Source organism: Hypomesus nipponensis, chromosome 25 (genome assembly GCF_054491055.1).
Source record: "Hypomesus nipponensis isolate SF chromosome 25, ASM5449105v1, whole genome shotgun sequence".
Lineage (NCBI taxonomy): Eukaryota > Metazoa > Chordata > Actinopteri > Osmeriformes > Osmeridae > Hypomesus > Hypomesus nipponensis.
The window spans coordinates 13,194,200-13,217,065 of record NC_140385.1 but is presented as its reverse complement, the minus strand read 5'-3'; the positions used below and the strand labels follow the sequence as shown (position 1 = coordinate 13,217,065).

General features: G+C 40.9%; 1 protein-coding gene across 6 annotated transcripts in view; it reads left to right on the top strand.

Annotated features, from left to right (window-relative positions):
• Positions 1 to 22,866, top strand: part of focad (focadhesin) — a 181,879-nt gene that overhangs the window by 124,011 nt on the left and 35,002 nt on the right. For all 6 annotated transcript variants that reach the window (XM_084692195.1, XM_084692196.1, XM_084692194.1 and 3 more), the window contains 16 exons: positions 599 to 707; positions 1,201 to 1,317; positions 1,551 to 1,789; positions 1,873 to 1,962; positions 2,075 to 2,222; positions 4,308 to 4,427; positions 4,562 to 4,684; positions 10,361 to 10,438; positions 11,445 to 11,516; positions 11,623 to 11,725; positions 16,361 to 16,441; positions 16,567 to 16,695; positions 16,891 to 17,006; positions 17,157 to 17,417; positions 17,609 to 17,698; positions 17,989 to 18,166. In XM_084692195.1, coding sequence (XP_084548321.1) covers positions 599 to 707; positions 1,201 to 1,317; positions 1,551 to 1,789; positions 1,873 to 1,962; positions 2,075 to 2,222; positions 4,308 to 4,427; positions 4,562 to 4,684; positions 10,361 to 10,438; positions 11,445 to 11,516; positions 11,623 to 11,725; positions 16,361 to 16,441; positions 16,567 to 16,695; positions 16,891 to 17,006; positions 17,157 to 17,417; positions 17,609 to 17,698; positions 17,989 to 18,166 — 2,054 coding nt within the window. The remainder of the gene's footprint in view (positions 1 to 598; positions 708 to 1,200; positions 1,318 to 1,550; positions 1,790 to 1,872; positions 1,963 to 2,074; positions 2,223 to 4,307; positions 4,428 to 4,561; positions 4,685 to 10,360; positions 10,439 to 11,444; positions 11,517 to 11,622; positions 11,726 to 16,360; positions 16,442 to 16,566; positions 16,696 to 16,890; positions 17,007 to 17,156; positions 17,418 to 17,608; positions 17,699 to 17,988; positions 18,167 to 22,866) is intronic.

Genomic DNA, 22,866 nt, shown 5'->3' with positions numbered 1-22,866 from the left:
ACCAATGCAGGCACACCTAACAATTTCCCCAGACTCTCTAGTTATTTATATTTTAAGTGATTAGTGCTTAATAGCTCCATTTACCTTACAACTGAGTACCACATTCATACTGTTTGTCAAACACTACTACCATTGCAATCCAGCGTAATCCTGCGACCTAACTTCTTAAAAATGTAAAAGAAAAAAGAAAACCTTATTGATACCCTCTTGGTCAGTTCATGGTAACTAGATAAATACTTCTTGTTGCAATATTCACCTTAAAATATTGTAGTACACTTTCATAGATTTGTGTGTCACATACAAAATTGTATTGCTAACTGCCATGTGCCAAAACTTCACTAGAATGTTACAGAGGTTACAAGTCTAAAGATAAGAACATTGCTATTTGGAAGAGAGATTGATAATGTCAGTAAATCAGTTAGACCTGCTCTTACCCATTCCAAATAACTTATTAGTAAAATGCAGTCTTCAGTGTACAATCTTCCCTTTTTGTTGGCAATGGATGCTGTCATTAAATGCTGTACAGATGAAACCCATGCTATCAAACTAGTATACTTTAAATTATTTTTCCTCTTCACGCTTATGTTTTTGGTAACAGAGACAGCCCTGTGGTGCAAGGGAACTCCATCTTGGCTCTGAGCGGTCTGGCCACTGTCTTGGCCAAGTATGAGACTAATCTTCATACAGAAACAGAGGTCGGATTTGAGGTAAGAATCTGGTGTGGAGTAGTCCTTATTACTTTTCATTATTAATCAGGATACATGGCCTAATGCCAGTTTGGAAACAAACAGTTAAGGTTTTACGTTTTTGTTTAGTCTTTTTCCCCCAATTAGAAATCACAAAATCTATACTCCATGACGTTTTGCAGAATGTATGGTAGCAAATTGGGGTGAAACGGTATCAAAAGTCCCCCCATTTGCAAAATTCAAATGGAAATGCACTATGTCAGTCCTCTCATCAAGGCTAGTCTTGAGTTACAATGTCACTTCCTCGTTCAGTGACATGGATAACAGTCAGCACTTTACTTCGACCACGCCAATTCTGTTATTACATGTACTATACCCCTAGTAACAAATTTTAATTCTCAGAACATACATTTATTGATCTTTTGGGATAAAATGGAGTTAGGTCTTAAGACAAACTATTTACTGAATTACTTGAGTGTATTGTATGTCTCTGTTATGTGCTCTGCTGCTACAGGCAGGGACGGAAATCATACCTACAGCCACCTGGTTAGCCATGTTGATAGATACACTACTTAGCATCATCAACAGCACCTATCAACCCAAAGGACTTGTCTTCCCCTGGTTCCAACACGTGAGTACAACAGTACTACCCTAACCCTAGCTGTGGAGGTGCCATGTCTGACTTCACTGTACCACACTGAACAGTGTATGAAGGGCACTTGCTGAACATTACTTGTTATCTGCTCTTTACTTTTATCTTCTTTGCTTCTCCCTGTTCAACCATATCTCTCCACTGCTCTGCTATCCTCCCTTACAAACTATACTCTTTTTTCTACTTTACACAATCTGTTCCTTCTGTCTCAGCGATCCTATTCTGGAGAAAACACAGCTAGCATCATCGCTCGCTCCTGTGCTGCCCTGGCACTATCTCAGATGGTGCCTGTGCTGGTCTCCAAGCACAAGGAGTATCTGCCTGAGGTTCTGTCCATCCTGAGAGCAGGGCTGCCCGATTCGCCCTCAGTAGATGAATCACAAACTGTCCAGTTCCATAGCGGCCTTGCCTTGGGATTGGTCCTCTGCAGTCTGCACGAGGAACGTCTTAGGTAGTCTCATAGTAAAACTTTCTTAACTGAATAGTTAAGAATAAGACTTTCTGCATACAAAACTCTCTCATTCTCGTTAACAGTGATGTGTCAGATAAGAAGATGACTGATATGCTGAGGAACTCACTGGATACTCTAGAAGCCTGCTGCTTTGACACCAACCTGGAGTACAAGTCAGTTGTGTGTTTGTGTCTTATAATGCAGCACATTGGTAGTAATCATCGGTACAAGAGCTAGATCAATACCATCTTACCTTTCTCTTCTTTTCTGACTGTACCCTGCTAGTATGGGCTGTGTGCTTGGCATGGGCCTGGTGGTGGTGGCTCTGTGTGGCAGCAGGCAGGTTGACCACAAGGCAAAAATTTCCGGCACCCTGGACAAACTGCTATTAGGATTCCAGGAGAGTGCAAACCAGGGACGCATGCTTCAAGAGGTACCATAAATAAAATAAAAAAATGTATGTTACTGTATTAATTGGCCGTGGGTATGTTGTCATGATATCCAGTGTAGTTTTAATTATGAGCAACGAAGATGAAAACGATCAATCATTTTATCTCCTTAGAATAAATTAAAAATCAACTAAAATTACTGATGTAATTTCAAAGTCAAAGTGAACTTTCAACCAGACCATGCAACAAGTAGTTACACAGACAATCAATTTTAACATTTTACATACTTGTGCAAACCGACATCAACAGGTTAAAAAAAACAACACATACAATAAAAACAACATATAGAAGTAAAGTGCAAAGTGCTGAATAGCAGTATGGATACTACTTTATGTTATTTTGCATAGTGCAGACATTGAGCTTACAGACAGTGTTTCCGCTATGTTGATTGGCGGCCCGCCACGGCTAAATTTCTGTATCGGAAATAGGGGCTGTACAAAATTTTAGGCCATCTATCTGCCGTAATTGTTAAGAGTGCATGTCGGAGAATGGCACGGACACAGCGCACAGCGCAGTTGAGGTTGCGTGTGTGCTTCCTTGAGAACTGTAAGTCGTAAAACTTATGTTGTCAGTTCATTTAAGCCTATTATTGTATAAGTCTAAAGTTCTTGCAAATTTAATTTAAGTTAACTGGTGATTTTCGTTGTTTGTATTCATCTAGCGAATTGCTCGTCTGTTGATTCGATAGCGATTGCTGCCGTTGCTCACGTTTGTATGCATTATTATGCTGAAGTAGTTTTAATTAATAAATAGTGGGTATATTGTTATTATTTGCTACAGAATGCTTAGCCTATCAAGATTAAACCAGACCTGCCCACACTGCAAAAGAAAATTCTGAGAAACACTGTACAGAGTTAAAACATAAATAATTTAGCAGTCAGATTGGTCCTTAGTTGGGTGTATGTGGTGCAGGAGCTCTTGTTCATGAGATTTTCTTGAGTGTGTTGAGTCGTCTGGTGGCCTGTGGGAAAAAGCTGTTACTGAGTCTGGTAGTCTTGCACCGCATGCCGCGGCAGCGCTTGCCAGATGGTAGGAGGAGTTTGTGTGCTGGGTGGTTGGGGTCTACGGTGATAGTTATGGCTGTCTTGCAGCAGCGGAACAGGTACATGTCGTCAGATGAACATTGTTCATCCGTAGCAACTACGACATTCTATTTTATATGACTTGATATGTACATATAACAAATATATATATTTCTAATTAAATATATGTAGCAAATGACAAATGGCTTATTCAGTTGTACACACACAATAATTGGCTCAATATGCAGTTGAAGTTGGCAACACCTAATAGTGACAACAATGCCCTCTTGAAGTGAATTTTTAAGGCAATACTGTTAGTCTCACCTTCAATGTTGTCAGTTCCAAAACAAAAAAATCCTTAGGTTTGTGGTACTGTAGGTGACTTACTTTGTAATTACTTAGTAAATGCTTTCTTTAACCTGACAGGAAAATAAAAAAGTAACTACCGTATTTCTTAGAATAAGCGCCACCCTCGAATAAACACTGCACCAAAAATGGAAGTTGTGTAATAAACGCCAACCTCGAATAAAGCTGCACCAAAAAAAATGAAAATGGTTATTTAATTGGTTAAATTCAACCTCAGTATTTATTACACATGTACATGAATTTCTGCTTTTTGTTTGAAAGTTAACATGTATGAAGCATGCTGCTTCAGATTTCTACACAATGAAACCTGCGTTTTTAGCTGCATAGTTCATTTGTCATAATGCCAGCAACGAAGTTGTCTGTTTGCACTGCAGCTACAATTCACAAAATCTCTCTTACTAATTAAATGCCGCCCTCGAATAAACGCCGCCCTCTAATAAACGCTGCACCAATAATGAACGTTATTTAATAAACACTGCAGCGTTTTTTTCGAAGAAATAATTATATATATATATAATCTGTATGTTATTATAGATTGATATTAATATTAGAAGGATTTTTGTGTAATCTGTCACAAAATCCAGGTATAACAAATACTATAAATAGGTATAATAAATAATAACACTTTTTTTCCCTTTTCATCTTATTCTTCCTCTCTTTTCCATTTTCCCCCTCCCTTAGGTGTTTGCCTACTCGCTAGCTTGTGTGGGTGTCTCAGCCTTTAATGAAGGAATTGTAAGTGCCACCAAAGCAGAGGAGGTCATGAACACAATCCGCAATAAAACAGAGGAGAGTCAACAGGTTAGGAGACACCTTGGTGTGTGCGTGTAAACGTGTTATTTTCATGGCTATAGTATTTATACACTCTATGTAGCTGTTACTGTAGCCTATTAGGTATGTGTCAGATGTGTGTCAGTCCTTTGTGTGTTTTTCAGACTCCAGGTTTCTCACTAGCCCTGGGTCTGGTGGTTCATGGACTGTCGCAATGCGGCCATGGCAAGGTTGAGGACATTCACCCTCGTCTCTTAGCTGCCTGGATCAAGATCCTACTTGCAGAGGTACAGTGGATTAGTGATGGGAAGTTCGGATCATTTGACTGACTAGGTTCCTGGAATATCTTTCAGAATGTTTTTTCAAGTACAAACCCAATTTCCCCAAAGTTGGGACGGTGTGTAAAATAAAATAAAAAATAGAATACAATGATTTACAAATCTCATAAACCTATTCACAATAGAACATATAAAACATGTCAAATGTTTAAACGGATGAAATGTACAATGTTAAGGAAAAAATAAGGTAATTTTAAATTTGATGGAAGCGACATGTAAGTAAGTAAGTAAGACTTTATTTATATAGCACATTTCATACAGGAATTGCAGCTCAAGGTGCTTTACATAAAATCAACAAAAACAATAATACAAGTGATAAAAGTAATAGATCTAAAACATATAACAAACCAGACTAGCCGCACTTTATCTGCGGTCTCTCGAATCCGTCTTGGATCCGAGCTGCCTCGTGCAGTTTCCAAACATATAACAACCCAGACAAGCCGCACTCTATCTGCGGTCTCTCGAATCCGTCTTGGCAGCAACACGTCTCAAAACAGTTGGGACGGGGGCAATAAAAGGCTCTAAAAAGTAAGTGTTAATAAAAATAAACAACTGGAGGAACATTTTGCACCTAACTAGGTTAATTTCAAACAGGTCAGTAACATGATTGGGTATAAAAAGAGTATCTTAGAGAGGCAGAGTCTCTCAGAAGTAAAGATGAGCAGAGGTTCACCAATCTGCAAAAACCTCGTCTCGTCTCGTCATCTGCCGCTTGTCCGGGGATCGGGTCGCGGGGGCAACGACCTAAGCAGGGAGGCCCAGGCTTCCCTCTCCCCGGCCACTTCCACCACCTCTTCCTGGGGGACCCCGAGGCGTTCCCAGGCCAGCCGAGTGACATAGTCCCTCCAGCGTGTCCTGGGTCTTCCCCGGGGCCTCTTCCCAGTGGGACGTGCCCGGAACACCTCACCAGGGAGGCGTCCAGGAGGCATCCTAATCAGATGCCCGAGCCACCTCAGCTGGCTCCTCTCGACGCGGAGGAGCAGCGGTTCTACTCTGAGCCCCTCCCGGATGACCGAGCTTCTCACCCTATCTCTAAGGGAGAGCCCGGACACCCTGCGGAGAAAGCTCATTTCGGCCTCTTGTATTCGCGATCTCGTTCTTTCGGTCACTACCCATAGTTCGTGACCATAGGTGAGGGTAGGAACGTAGATCGACTGGTAAATAGAGAGCTTCGCCTTTCGACTCAGCTCCTTCTTCCCTCACTCGTGAACAAGACCCCGAGATACTTGAACTCCTCCACTTGGTTCAGGATCTCCTCCCCGACCCGGAGATGGCACTCCACCCTTTTCCGGTCGATAACCATGGCCTCAGATTTGGAGGTGCTGATTCGCATCCCAGCCGCTTCACATTCGGTTGCGAACCGCTCCAGTGAGAGCTGAAGGTCACGGCCCGATGAAGCCAACAGGACCACATCATCTGCAAAAAGCAGCGACCCGATCCTGAGGTCACCAAACCGGACCCCCTCAACACCCTGGCTGCACCTAGAAATCCTGTCCATATAGGTAATGAACAGAATCGGTGACATAGGGCAGCCCTGGCGGAGTCCAACCCTCACCGGAAACAAGTTCGACTTACTACCGGCAATGCGGACCAAACTCTGGCACCGGTCGTACAGGGACCGGACAGCCCCGATCAGGGAATCCGGTACCCCGTACTCTCGGAGCACCCCCCACATGAGCCCTGCAAAAACCTACATCTACATATTGTGGAACCATTTCAGAATAATGTTCCTCAACGTAAAATTGCAGACTTTGAATTTATAATCATCTACAGTACATAATATAATTAGTGCTGTCAGTTTAACGCGTTATTAACGGCATTAACGCAAACCGAAATTAACAGCGTCAATTTTTTTATCGCGCGATTAGCGCTCTTTTTGGCCGAGCAAACTTAGTAGTTTTTTTTCACATGCTGTTGCAACAACTACCGACGTAAAAAAATATACTACAACACCACACCGGATCTAGCTAGACCGGAAACAAAACAACAGACACGCCACACACACTTGTTTGGCTTGCGAGCTGGCTAAAGAGTAGTAGCAGAGCCCGTTTATGGATATTAGACATTCTCTGGTAGTAGGCTAATGTTAAGTTTTGAGTGGATGGAGCACGAGATGCCGAAATGGATGCCAATAAGATTCTGAATGGGAAGTTTACTTTTAAAAAGCTGCCATATTTGCACGAAGCAATCAGAACCACTTTTCCATATTGATAAGAGCATTAAAATTTGAAAAAATAATGGGACAAAAAGAAATCAAGGGACATTTAGAATAGATAAAAATGTGCGATTAATCGCGAGTTAACTATGACATTAATACGATTAATCGCAATTAAATATTTTAATCAATTTAATACAATTATCCTGAGAATCTGCATGCCTGTGATCTGCAGGCAGTCAGGCGGCACTGCATAAAAACAGGCATGATTCTGTAATGGAAATCATTGCAGTTTGCTGTGCCATCCACTAATGCAGGTTAAGAAAGTACTGGCTAAATGTTCCTTGTCATGACTACAAGGAGAGCTCCAACTATGAACTCTTTAATCTGAGTGGTCATGTGTTGGGAGCTGTGAATCTCTTTCTCTGAGACTGTTGTAACGTCATTACTGCCTGACTGTCACTATCTATGTTTACATTCTTGTGCCCTATAAAAGATGGTCCTCCGGCATTCAGAGCTGAGAGAGACAGGATTGAGACCTTAGCCTGGTGTTGTGTTGTCATTTATTGTCAGAGGTTTGGTTTTCTCTCCCAATCTGCAGATTGATAAATACTTATTAAAATCCAGAACTCAACTGAACTTAGTCACTCCATTTATGAAGAGACGGACAAAACACTTTCTTCATCAATGTCCCACAGGAGGAACCAACCGGCTTGTTATCAGCGCTCAGTTCAAAAGCCTGCATTTCTGAGGGTATGGGGGTGCATTAGTGCCTATAGAAAGGTCAGCTTGCACATCTGGAAAGGCAATATCAATGCTGAAAGGTATATACAGGTTTTAGAGCAACATTTGCTTGCATCCAGGACAACATCTTTTTCAGGGAAGGCCTTGCATATTTTAGGAAGACAATGTTCAACCACATCCTGCATCTGTTACAACTGCATGGCTTCGTTATAGAAGAGTCCAGGTGCCGAATTGGCCTCCCTGCAGTTCAGAAATGTCACAAGTTAAAAACATTTGGTGAATCACAAAACAAAAACGATGACCAAGACCCAGGACCATTTAAGCAGCTATAATCCTGTATCATACACAAAAGGGACAACATTCCTCTCCCACCAACTGCTCTCCTCAGTTCCCAGACAGATACAGAATGTTCCTGGAATATCTGTTAAAAACAGAGTGGCACGATGGATGGATATGGTTGGCACGTCACCTGGATGATCAGAAGTCCGGCCACTGACAGTGTTTTGCATGTGATAACTGCACCTGCAAAAGTGCCTGTGAGACAGGCAGATGTTTTTTTTTGCTGGACTGTTGCACAGACTTATGTCGTTAATAATTGTACTTATACCAATGACCATTTGTTTGTTCGTTCATTCCTTCTTCCACAAATGAAAATAACACTAATCAACCATATAAATAATCTTCATGAAATATGATATATAAAACTGTACAAAACAGAATAAGGAATAACAGATTAAGGACACTCAGTCGTCAGTGTCAAGACAGTTATCGTCAGGTCCCTCAGTTTCTTTTGTGTTATGTCGTTGTTGTAACAACAACGACATAAGTCTGTGCAACACAGTCCTGCAAAAAAAAAAACTTCTGCACTTTTGCAGCCGCATTGTATCACATGCAAAACACTGTCGGGCCGGATTTCTGATCATCCAGGTGACGTGCCAACCATATCCATCCATCGTGCCACACTGTTGACAAAAATCAGCTACATTATTGGTATAGAACGATCACGTGTCGAACCGTGCCACCAAAATTACGCTCTGAAGAAACTAGTTCTGCATAAAACATAGACGCATCAACAATCGACTGGAATTTCAGCAACTAACTTTTTTGGTAGCTTAGCACACCTCGTTCTTTTTTATGAGCTAAAGATTGTGTAAATGACTGTGGAGCAGGAATCATTTCTAAAATACTTTTCGTGGTTCACCTTGCACCCTAATGAAAGCAACTACTAATGTGATACGATTTACCCCTATTGCAATGCAGTGCGATTTGACACGATGCGATTAAATGAGATGCGATGTGAAACAATATGATGCTATGCAATTTAATATGGTACATAATGATTTATTTCTTTGTCAGACAGCAAATCATGAATTAACTAAAAAAGTGAACGTTTTACTTCATATATTAAACAAAGTTTCGGACAAAATATAAATTAAAATCAGGCCTGGACCTTGCCTTAAACCAGTCCTTCTTTCCTGTTGTATGTGTGCTCTGAATTTAAAAAAGGGTAAACTATTACCTGTAGTCACAAGCTGCTGTAAACACTGTCATAACCCCAAACACACTAAACTGAACTTGTACGTCCTATTTAAGGTTTTTCTCAATGACTCAGCTATCTCTCGTCTTACTTGTGTACACAACAGGGATTTGTTTCTTGGAGAATAGCTTCCTATTCTTGCTAGGGGTACCGGTGGAGCAAGCCACTGACTGTAGCCATAGCTGAATCCGAGGTGGAGGCAGACGTCTCCACACAAATACCATGTAGCCATTCAGGTGACTACCTAAACTAGCCGTGCTGCATGTGTACTTTATAGCAGCACGACACATCTTGCCAATTGCATGGGTATTGTCAAATTGCCCTTCTTTCTTGGAAAATCCAAAGTGTTGCCAAACCTTGGATGTATTGAAATTCGTAGGAACGTGTAACTCTTCCTCCACCATGATAACACTCGCCAAAACACGCCTCCAACTTGCGCGAAATTGGCCGAGAGACTTGATGAGAATCGGCCACAGACAGCAGTGGAGATGAGAGCACGCTTAAGAAACAGTTAGAGACGAGGAATCTATCTAAATATGAACACAAATCATTGGTCACATTTCTAAATATTAAAGGTGTTCGCCTACACACAATTCTATAAAAATACATCGGATCATACCAATGCACATTGTATCTGGTGCACACTTTTTTGATCCGGGCAATCGCATCATGAGCTTTTATGCTGATGCATCGATTCAAACCGGTGAATCTTCCCATCCCTAATGGCCACAAGAAAATGAACAAATCACTCTCTGAGAGTACTCATTACTCCTGAGTCATACAAGAGGTTTGTTCAAAATGAATGGATTGCTCACAAATGGCATATCATTAACATAAATCAGACCGTGGTTAACTTTTTCTGATTGTTTGCAGTTCTAAAAACACCAATTAGGGAGGAAAGTGTCATTATATCTATATGTCCTTCTCAAGTTGCTACAGTTCTGTAAAATTGATTACATAAAAGTAAATACATGTAAGTGTTATAATCACAGAAATTACACACTAACATGATCAAGAAATTGGAAAGGGTGATTATTACCAGAGATAAGAAATGTAACTGTATTTTACTAAATCTAACTAATCGTTAAAGTTTATTTGTTCAAAACGCTTTCTGGACAGGAATAGTATATAATACCATGCATTTTGGAGCATGTTGTTTCTTGTTGATTGACCACATGCTCCATTTCAGGACTGTCCTACCATGCAGAGGTTGGCTGCTGTCAATGGGTTGGTGGCACTGGTGGGCTCTGAGAGTAACCTTACTCAGGTAAGGAATCTGGACTAGGAAGGGCATTGTGTGTTTCTGTCCATTCACACATGGATAAATGACAAATGAAATAATAAATGAAATGTATTATATGATGTGTATACATTCTACCCCTTTTATTCTTGATGTATGAAGTAGGTTAATCATGTCAGACTCCATTGCACTAAATCTATGACAAAGGTTAGTCATTCAGTCTGTACATACAAAAGACTTATTTAGTACATGAGAAAGTATGTTGCGTTTTAATGTTAAGAAACTGTATCTTCGCTATGTAACACACATTTTACGGACTAACTTTTCAATGCAATCCTTTTTATTACATAAAAAAATGGCCACAGGCTGGTTTAAACAGGCCATAATAAAGACAGAAAACTTGAAAAAAGATCAACAGCAGGGTTGTTATGGATGCCTATGGCCGATCAAAACGCATGTTTCACAACTCCTGCACAGTATCCCATCAGTGTGTCACAAAATGGAGCACGCCCCCCCCCCTCCCTCTTTAGAGAGAGCTTAAAAAACATGCAATAATGTGAACCTACAGTAAGTCCTCCAGTTTCATCCATTTTAGCCTATTGAATTTAGGTTTTGTTCATCATTGTGTAGTTACACACTGCTTTTCACACCAATCCCAATTGTATTGTTGGGCACCTGATTGGTTAGGGGCAAGCCAAATTAGTACATTTGTAAATTATACAATTATTCCACCCACATGATGGAGCTGATCTCACGAACCACTTTCACCTGCGAGCTTTGAACAATAGTGTTAAGACTAGACTGTACATTGTGCGTTAGTAGGTACTTTAGAGCGTTATACCCTGCCCTAGTGCTCTTGGGGTTCCAAATTCTCAGCCTTGTGTTTTGGGCTGCTGCGCCTAGTAAAATGTGTTCCAAAATGGACCCCAAGATGGCGTCAAAGATCTTCCATTGCTACAGTGGCCCAGTAAATAACAGTGAGACATGAACTTGATTGACTGACTGTGACAGTGATTGATTTGTTCCCCATAAGCTGAAAAATCCATCAGAGCAGTCCTCTCTGCTGCAGAGCAATCTAAATGAAGTAATCCGGGCAACAACACAGGTAATACTTTCACAACTTTTCAACATTATTGAAGCGTAATTTATGATGTAATTTTCTGTTTCTGATATCATACTGATAACTACTTATAACCACACTTCTATCATAGATTATCACTTACTCAAGGGCAATCGGGCTGCAGTCTAATAGTGCGTGTCTACTGGGCCACCTGCACTTGGCCCAGATGTCATTGGGTCATAGTCCCACAGCAGGTAAGGCCCCAATAGAATTTACCAGAATAGTGGTTTGTAAGTCTGGGTTGTTTAAGCTTTTCATGTTTATGGTCTTTTCTTTGGGTTTCCTTTAGTTTTCCAAGCACATTAAGGACACATAAACAGAAGCACATGAACTGCAAGAGTCCAAAATAGTGTAGGATACCATATTTTTCGGACTCTTAAGTCGCTCCGGAGTATAAATTGCATCAGTCAAAAAAATGTGTCACGAAGAGGAAAAAAACATAAATCCCACCGGACTATAAATTGCATTTATTTAGACAATTATTTCACAAAATCCAAGACCAAAAGCAGACATTTAATCTGGAAAGGCAAGTTATTAAACTACACAATAGCACAACAGGTGAATAGGTGTCCGGTATGTTAACGTAACACATGTAAGGGATAATGCCCAACCAGGTGTACAATATCGCCTGATAATGGACGATGCAGAGGCGTGAACCGTTCGACGCGCAGTGGAGGAAATCTAAAATGTTTTATGGTTAGCCAACTCTGATATTTCTAGTCCGTTCAGGGCTGGAGTGGGACTCATTTTCAGTCCTGGAGTTTCATGCCTTAGACCGGCCCACTGTAGCCTGGCTCTGCCCTCCTACATACTTCTGCTCAATTTGGATTTTGCTTCAGTACTAGGTCTGGGAGCTCGGCTCTGAAGTCGTTTTCCAGAAACAATTTTTCTGTAGGTCAAATCAGCGAACAGAGGGAGTGGCTGAGAACGATGACGTTAATGTTGTGCACTAGTTTGAGTAGTTCAGTAATGGCGGCGGAGAAAGATGCGAGCGAAGTTATTCTGCAGTTGTGGCAATGCTGCCTGATATCCATAGGTTAAAGCCGGAGCAAGAACATTCCTTGCTGAGTTTGGTTGGTGGCCATGATGTTGTGGCCCTCCTCCCCACGGGGTTTGGGAAAAGTTTGATTTTCCAGCAACGGCAGCTAGCTCCGTTACAGTAGTGGTGAAGGAGTTGGCTAAGGCGAACGCTTGCGATTGGTTATGGCAAATCAGAGTGGCTCTGGGCGGATCCAATACTTTTAAACTTCAACAGAGGACCCGCCTTCAAGGAAGTTAACGTTTGTCAATGGAGAGATCCCAGACCCTCTGTTCAAATGAAATGTACGAGGGTCTGGTTAGGACCAGGCTAGGCCCACTGTAGTTCACGACTGAATATATTAGAATAATGTCATTATAACTGTATGTTCTCTGCAGCCTTGTAATTAATTGTAAACAATTGTAAACATTTATTTCTCACCACAAATCTCCCCATTTTACAAAGCTGTCAAGTCAGTTTCATTAATGTATTGCTGAATCATCAGGTATCATTAATTATCTCAGGGCATATTTCACTGAGCAGGTGTACACACCATGCTCTTCATTACTATTAGTTCTTCTAATTCTTATATTTACTCAATGACAATCCTACCTGCCCATTCTGGTGTGTTGGGCTCATGACTGGAGCTTGGTAACGTTACTTTACTGGACCTGTGCCAGGCTCTTCACTGTTCACTGCCTGCTGCTGCTGAAGAGCTACAAGAAAAAGTTTGATACATGAACGGTGGTTTGCAGACAACGTTGTTTTGCACAGCCGCTAGCATCTTGCACTGCTCCTAACTATCTTAACGGTAGCTTACCGTCTTTCCCATCTCGTCCTTGTTTTGAGAAAAAATGTACTCAGCTTAGAACATTTGGCCGCGTCTGTTTCTAGAGCTTTCTTCTTCTTTTTTTCTGGCCTTTTCCGAGCCGCCTTTGCGCGTTCTGTTCTCTGACGTTTTTTATTTTGAGCAAGGTGCCCTCGTCATGGGCGGGGCCACGGAATCAAAAGATAAACACATCATCATTAACCTGCAGGCTGCACTCTGAGAGTGGGGCTGCGACAAAATAATAAATAAAAAGAGCGGGGCTGCTGTGAGTGCAGGCAGCCTAGGGACAGCATCCATAGTTTCAACCCACTGCCATGACAACACCTAGCCTGGTCCTAACCAGACCCTCGTAACTTAGCAAAGATTGTTGCTCCGGCTTTAACTTTTGGATATTCTCAGCCACCATTTCTGAACTACAACTCAAACTAGCGAACAACATAAAAGTTATCGTTCTCAGCCACTCCCTCTGTTCGCTGATTGGACCTACAAAAATGTTGTTTCCAAAAACCGACTAATACACCGAAATCCCAGACCTAGTACAGACGCAAAATCAAAATTGAGCGGAAGTACGTAGGAGGGCCCTCACGGCCAAAAAAAACGACCGGCCCACCGGAAATACTCCCGGTGCTCCTGATTAGCCAATCCAGGCCTGAATTCCCTCAGCTCATAGAACCAACACCGGCTTTGGCTGAGCTATTAGCCCGAAAGCTAACGTGATGCTAGCAAGATTCAAATGCAATAACATTGTGTACGGTTGACAAACAGTAAATATAATTTTACAGTATGTTTGACAAGAAGATTTGCTAGCTAACCAGCCATCTCACTGTCCCAAAATCAATATCAAGATTTTCACAAACAAAGTATTGGCCTTATAATAGTTCTAGGCTACAGTAGGCCGCAGCATGTGGAGTGAGTTGAATAGCAAATGGATGTGAGTTGACCGCATCAAAGTTGACATTGTCCAAACAGTAATTATAATTTGACAGTATGTTTAACAAGACTAGCCAGCTATCGAGCCATGTCATTGTCCCCAAATAAATCAAGATTTTTAAGATAAAATAATCGGCCATGTGTCGAGTTGCTGCTACTGTTGTGTTGGCCGCAGCCTGTTATCTGTGTGATAACTTTAATATTCCTACAACTAATTTATTTTGTTTTCTCCTAATCTTCATTAGGAATATTTCTCCTACATTTCCAAGCCAACCTCATTGCTCCACGTATGACCATATACTAAGCAAACCATTATTATTCAAGGGAACTATATCGGCCACTTATAGCGCACTGATGGCACTCACCTTCATCCACTTCTGACTTAAAATCTCAATGGGAAGGTGAGCTGGGGAAACCTATCTGCGAGTAATCTTGGGTGGGTGCTTTGAGTAAAGTTCATAGTTCATCAATTTGCGCAAGACGTGGGTTGTTGCAATTCAAGATTGTGCATAGCATCCATTGGACTAAACTTAGATTGTCTAAACGTTTTTCTGATGTCGACCCATTATGTGATCTATGTAAGTGCAACCCAGCATCACATACTCACATGTTCTGGTCTTGCCCAAAGCTAAACCACTATTGGTTATCCATCTTTGACACAATATCAGGCTTCCTGGGACAGCCAATGTTGCCATGCCCATTGATTGGGCTATACCTGAGCATCTAGGTCTAACTAGGGCGCAATCAAATAGCATCGCTTTCCTCACACTCCTGGCCAGGCGGCTGGTTATTATCAAATGGAAGTTCAATCAGGAGAGACCTGGATAAGTGAAAGATATTTATTACAGAAAAATAAATGTACTACAATGTTTGGAGCTTGGACCCCGCAGGGAATTATATAAATCAACGGGCGACTGCCCAACGCCCGAAGAAGAATCCCCCACGGAGGCCAGACACTGGTGGCGGTGGCTCAGCCGACGACCAATCGAGCCGAAGATGGAGACAGGAACCGGGTGGCGACGGGGAGGTGGAGGGTCGCGCACTTGACAGCATGAACGAACTACACAGGGAGAGAACCATATTTAAAGGCACAGATCATATGACGCCATGTATTGTAGGCGGGAGCGCTAATCAACCTGAACCCCAGTGACCGCCCGACCCGGGAACGGGGGAAGGTAGGGTGTTCTTAGCGGGGGGAGTGAGTAGTGTACACTAAAATTGAGCCCGAGTGCAGGGATCGGTCTTGCCTGACTGAACTTGCGCTATGCTTCATTACTGCAAACCCCCAACATTTACACATTGGGTCAAGGATGCACTTTACTTTCTCAAACGTGAAAAAATAAGACACTCTTTGAAAGGATCAACAAAAACCTACAACAAAGTATGGGGACCTTTTCTGGATTATGTCAAGACTCACATCACATTATCCCAAGATCAAGTTGAGACATACAGTCTATTCCACAGCATAAGGTTGTGATTGGTTTACCATAAAGTAATAACAGCTTTTATTCTGTGGTCACCCCTCTCCTTTAATTTTAAAGTTTTTGTTTTGTTTAGTTTTTCTCGTCTTGTTGTCTTATTATGTTCTCTTCTTTTTTTGTCTATTGTACTTTTATTGTATGTCAGTTACTACCTTCAATGTAAAAAAATCCCAGATATGTTTGTGATGTCATGTCCATACTGAACTGAAGGGCTGAGCTTTTAGTGAGTTGGGCTATGTATCAGAATGTTGTTGGTTCGTTTCCCGGCCGTGCCAAATGACGTTGTGTCCTTGGGCAAGGCACTTCACCCTACTTCCCTTGGGGAGAATGTCCCTGTACTTACTGAAAGTTGCTCTGGATAAGAGCGTCTGCTAAATGACTAAATGTAAATGAAATAAAAAGAATGTTAAAAAAACTTTTTTTTAATCTGTGTGTGTCACCGACATCATCGTGGGAACTCTATAATTCCAGGAATCTGTGTGTGTCTTACCAATTTTATCACGGGTACTAGTAGATTCAATGACACAATCTCTATTTTCTCTTTTTTGATACATTTCTCTTTTTCATCCAGTTCCTCAAAGCTTCAGTTACTTGACAGAGAAGAGTGTCATAAGATCTTTAGGGGATTTCATCACAGAGGCAGGAAGAAAAGGTTTGGAAACTTTCACTTCCCTCCAATTGATTTTGTCAGTAGCAATCTTTCAGACATATTAAGGCCCCCCTTTGCCCTAAAATTATTAACTTCATAGCTTCCCACTTACCATTTTTTCTTTCAAGGACCTGAGGTGACCTTTCCTGAACTGGTTAAGACAGCGCTTGGACCTCTGGCAGCAGTAGGCAAAAGTTTCCAGTACCCTCCTATCAACTGGAGTGCCATACTCTCCCCTTTAATGAGGCTAAACTTTGGTGTGCTTTACCATAGAACATGTACAGTACACCCACAAACACCAGATACACACACTCACACCGGCATGCTTGTTCATACGCAAATGCACATGTCACACTCTCACTTATACTATATACCTAAACCATAAAAATTATAGAGTTGTCAAAGCAAATTATCATAACATCTGTGGAAATGTGTTCTTGTGCCTATTGTAGGTGAAGAAGTCCAGCATCAATGTATGGAGCTGGCAGCGAGTCAGGCCCAATCTTCCCAAAGTGCCTCTCTCTTCTTAGGGTCCTGGCTATGCTCACCTCTTGTATACAGTCTTTCGGTTTGTTTGGGCAGGGTGGAAATACAGGAATTATGAGTATCCTATTTGGAAATTGCACAAATAGCATAAACTGTTAGTTTACATAGATGGGTTACAGAATTTGAAGTATTCTGTCCCCTGTGATTTTACCAACTTTTCCCTTTTTTCTAGTGTCACACACAAGGCCACCTATATGACACTCTGAGTGTGTGGATGAAGTATGTGCCAGAGGATAAGCTTAAAGTGTTTGTGGAGACCCTGGGTGTAAGGCAGTTCCACCCTGAGCTCCAGCCACAGCGCCTGGACCTCTGTCTCTCCCTCCTCAGAGGCCTGGGCCAAGCTATGGCGCTCCCCAACCCCCCCAACCACTGCTGGTCCATCTTATGTTCCACCACAGAGAAAATATTTGCCCTCCTCCCCAACAACATACAGGTAACAAGCCATTAAAAACATATCTATAAATCAGTTTCTTGTTTTTGTTGAATAATAACATGGCTACATAAAAAATGGGCTGATGGAGCACCTTGATTGTGTGTGTACTTCCCTCCTAACTGTAGTCATGACAACACCTCAGTGATCTATCACTGTAAAATGTCATAAATTATTGATTGTTTTATTTGTAGGACAATGAGGTGGGCTTGTATTTGGAAATCTCCAAATGTGTGTCTAAATTGCCTGACACAGAAATTGACCGGATTGCTCATGTCACAGAGGTACAGTCTCACATTGTTACATACAAAAACAATATAAGCCAGAAGTGGGCAATTATACATTTTGACCTTAGACAGTAGCTGGTGTATGGCCAGTTATTGCAGATTTTCCTAGAAGCGTCTGGAACACTATCGTAAATACATTGTTACATTCATCCAAGGGCAAAACAAGCTAAATGTTCAAAATTGTTTTGTGGATCTTGGTTCAAAGTAGTTGCAGATTTAAAAGGGATGTAAAGAACAACAAACATCTCTTCTAAGTTTTTAAAGGCTTTATGTCCACACTCTTTCAGACTCAGGTGGAAAAGACGTGCTTTGTCTTGGCCTATCTGACTTCCCAGGGACGAGTACCACTACTGGGGCTGAACAATGTTATTTCCGCAGTGCTGCATGGTTGGCCTAGCCAGCGGGTAGGCTGGCTTCTCCTGCAAACCTTCCATCAATGCCGTTTGGCATCCAGCCCTAACACAGGTCAGTCATCTTCAGAACTGTGGTCAAAAAAGTAACCACACATACCTTTTCAAAAAAGCAAATGCCATCTCCAGGATGACGGGAATAATGTTTGCAGCGTTGACAGTCAAATGTTTTGATGAAGTGCTGAAGAATATTGGAACTAAATTTGGAAAATTTACGAATAGCTCATTTAGATTTGTTTGGCAATGGGATACTGTCTTAATGCTACAATTACACAAATGGTACTGGGACTGGGCGATATATATTAAAAAATCGATATTTCGATATGTCACAATTTTTACGATGTTCAATATATATATATCTTAATATGTTTGCATTTGCATTTAAATAATAAAAAAACATGTATTTTGCCCCAATTGGAAAACAACAAAAATATTCTATTCTATATTTAGATAAAACAGCTATTGTTACAAAGTACAAAAGGTTTAGTGCCAATATAAGCAATTGCCATAACATGGTACTTGCAACTTGACAAAATGGACCTCACATTCACAATTCATGCAGAGGTCCTTATGTGACAGGACAAAAGAGTTTCTGTCTGAGTGCAATTTTCAGTTTGTGCGCATGCTGATTTTGTCTGTGTGTGTGTGTGTGTGTGTGTGTGGACACAGAGAAGCCAGACAGTGATCTAAAACACAAGCAACACAAGGACCAGCAAAGAAAAACATATATATAAACAAACAAAAAAAGTTCAGAAACGTTACTTTGGTCGTATTTAATACCATAATTGTATTGGTAAAATGTATTTACCAATACAATTGGTATTGTATTTTATATAGTTGGAAAGCCTGATTAGTCACATTTACAACAAGGTACAACTTGTAAGGATTGTGTATTTGTGGAATGAGCAACACAGCGCACAAAATACCAAATGCACCAAATCCCAAAATACCCTGCAATATTCTTCTGTTGATATTCACTCTCGTTTTGAGCTTCAAGTGGGATCAGCTTGGGTGTGCTGTACATGCCACAGTGACCAACGCAAACATGTTGGCTGACTTGCGACAAATCCTGGTTGGGCGTGGTAAAATTCGTGGCACACACACACAGATTCCTGAAATTATAGATAAGCCACAGTGCCCGCGATGTCGATGACACATGAGATTTCTGGATTTATAGATAGTGATGCAGCTGGTGATAAGTTTTTCTCAGTGGCTTTGGTACCTATATTTCTTAGATCACAACAGTGGTGTATACGAAGTATTTCTACTTTGTCACTGTACTTAATTAGTTTTTTTAGATACCGTATTTCTTCAGATAAATGCCGCCCTCGAATAAACGCTGCCCTCAAAAAAACGCCACACCAAAAATGTTGTGTATAGGGCTGTCCCCGACTAAGATGTTCTTTGTTCGACCAAGACTCGACTAAAACGTCAGAAAATCGACTAATCGAAATGTTTTCACAAAAAAAGAAAACGCACAAACATTTTGGCGATCTGACTCAATGGCTGCTGGACATTGCAAATTCAGCTAGCCTACTAATAATAAGACTCGTATCACCAGTCTTGTTGTAACCAAATGCCGATGGTATTTAGTATCTCTTAAAATGTACTACAAATTAAAAATATTTTTTGTTTTACATGCAAATCATCAGAGTGCGCTTACCACTGCCTAATCTTGCAGCTAAAAACGTACATAGAAGCTGAGTGGGGAACAGTGCAACAGAGAAAGATTTTGTTATCTTGGCCGGAGAAGATTAATGTCATACGATTTGGATGTGATTCTTATAATAGGCATATTCATTTCAACCCAGCGCATTAGCATGAGCAAAGTAGGGCTAAGCCAACTTACGTTTTTAAGGTGGTAGGCTACATCCTATTCGACGTTGAACTATGAAAAATAAACCGTTGTTGGCAGAGTTTGCATTCAACATTTTTCGAGTCGCCCGGTACTTTTTAAATGTAAATGTACTTTAATGAAATGCTGCCATACCACAGATTTCTTTGCCATTTTGACTAATAGCACAGACAAAGTAGGCTATGACAGTTTGTAGTTCTGCAGCCAATTGTGCTTGTGCCGTGTGCAAAATACCAAAACAAAGCGCATATTAACGAAAGAGAAAACAGTTACACCTTTTCTTTTAAATTATATATTTTAGAGTTGCTTTATTTGTCTTAAAGGGGCAATTGACTGCAAAACCGATTTTACCTTGTCATAGTTGAATAACGACAGTTCGGTGGGTAAAATGAACATACCGTGAATATCAAAGTCCATTGACACCTTCCTATTCAAATCTCAAAAAAGAAAAAATTGGCTGTAAAACGCTAGCTTTTCAACAAAGCTACCGGTCCTACGTAGGACCGGTGATCGCCCTCTTATTGGCTCTGGTCTGTATTTTTGTCACGCCCCAGAATTTACATCCAGACCAGCCCGAGGTAGCGTCTATCTCCGACACTAGTTTAGCTGCGCGCTGCTCTGTGTAAGCTACTTATAAGGAATTACAAAGAAGAACGTTTTGAATTTTAACAAGGATATTGAAAATGGACCACGGTCGTAAATGCTGTGTTCCAGGCTGTAGCCTACAGGGAAGGCTAACACTCACAGTCTTCCCAAGGAGCCAAACATTCAACAGGCATGGCTGCTGTTGTCTTATGAGAAGATCCCGGCGAAGTCCGACACTCAATCATTCATTTGCTCTGAACATTTCACCCAAGACAGTTTTGACAACCTTGGACAATTGCAAGCAGGATTTGCTAGGAAGCTGAAACTGGAAAGAGGTGCTGTTCCGACCGTATGCTCATTGCAACCACCTATAAGGACAGTATGATGTTGTGCTAACTGTTATTAGCTATGCTAACGTGTCCTCTATATTATAGCATACCAGGTAGAATGCTAAATAAGTTTCTACTCACATCAAATGACTCTAGCTAGACTAGCTGTGGTCGGCATTAGAAGGGAAGCTTCCGAAAAATAGCCAGAAAACGAAAAGCAGTCTGGCTTATTGCTAACGCCTGTCTAGATGATCTATTTGAAAGAACTGGAGAAAGGCAGGTGCTTGATACAGGATACGGTAGCATTGCTAGTAACTGTTACTAGTAACACCTAGACTGTAGGCATGTAAACAAGTTTAGCTTGCTAACGCAAGAGCATAGGTAGAATGTGTGCTAATTTAGCCTATTTTATTGGCAATGGGGCTAACGTTGATTCATGTTCCTGACTGTGTTTCATTCAAATAAATAATCTGTGTAATGTAAATCTACAATTCAAGATGCATGTTTGTCCAGATCTTGGTCATGTTATTTTTCAGCAAGTTATTTAGAGCTAGCTAGCTAACTGAAGCCGAATAGAATCAGGATATGGTTTGGTTGCTAAGCTGTAGCCTAACGTTCTACCCACCCAAGTCAATCCAGTTTGCTTCAACAACAGAAGTGGAAACAAGTAATGTTATCATTTCAAACGACATGTAGTCAATCTGTTGAAAACAGTGTTGTGTAGACACAATACATTTATTTGCACGTTTTTATTGCAAGTCTCCAACTTCGGTGTTTCAGCGAGTGCTGCTGTTGGCCGTCTTGCGTTTTTGCTCCCCAGCTTCACTCGTTTAAAACCAACCAATCAGTGCGCAGCTCATCTAAATATTAATGAGCATACCATAAAAGGAGAAAAGCTAGTGTTTTTTTCCCTGGAACATTTCAGAGGATCTGTCAGTGGGCATAGAACAGCACCCGGGCCATTTTCAACCCAACCAATGTTACATACCCTATTTGGAGACCTTAAGGAACAGTGTGAAATACCCCCAAAAAACAGTCAATTGCCCCTTTAAATAATATAATCTACAATTTTGGTAGAACATTTCGTTAATTCAGCAATGATGACACTGCCATACGGCAGCTCGACTAAAAAAATCTTAGTCGACCGAGAAAAACAAATATAAAAAAACATTGTGATATTTCACTTTTCCTGACCCTTCAATATTCAAACCCCAGATTGTGAAGTAGGTAACAGCACTACTTTCTAGTTGAATGGTCTCCCTTTTGTGCACAATTGTTTAGATATCCCCCTATCAAACTCCTCCACTTCACTGAAATAGTACAGACAATATTACTTCTAGTTGAGCATAAATATCAGTTACACTAACAAAGTAGTGTACATTAATTAGCATTACTTAAGTAGTTGATAATAAAGGTATTAATAATAGATTATAAAGTTGTATGGCATTGTGCAGAAAATGTACATTCTATATTCACCTCCGATAATAAACTGGTCCAGAGATGAAGACCTTTTCTGCATCCTGCAGGGACAGATTTCCCAGCATATTCAGGCCATATATGATTTAAACGTTTAGCTAACTTAAATATGTTGAACATTCACATAAGCTATGTCGAGCTACTGTTTCATTAAACAAATTAACAAAGTAGTAGACTAACAATTTACAATTCTTTTTGAAGCTGCTATGTGTGTAGCTAGCTTGTGCTAAAACTACTGAATGTTAGCTAGCTGTAATCAAGTAATTTGTTTGACGTTGGCGGTGTCATAAAATGATTGACAGCAAAGTTGAAGTTAGCTAACTAACTTTACTGTCCAATTCAAGACACCAGAATTGTTTTAAATTTTATACATAACCATACGCGATTCACATTAGCTACTTGCACTCTAATTGTAGTCCATCTTGCTCTGAGCCGTCATCCTACAATATTCACTACTGCAGGAAAATATTGATTATCTTATTCCGGTCTATGTTTATCCAATTCGCTACG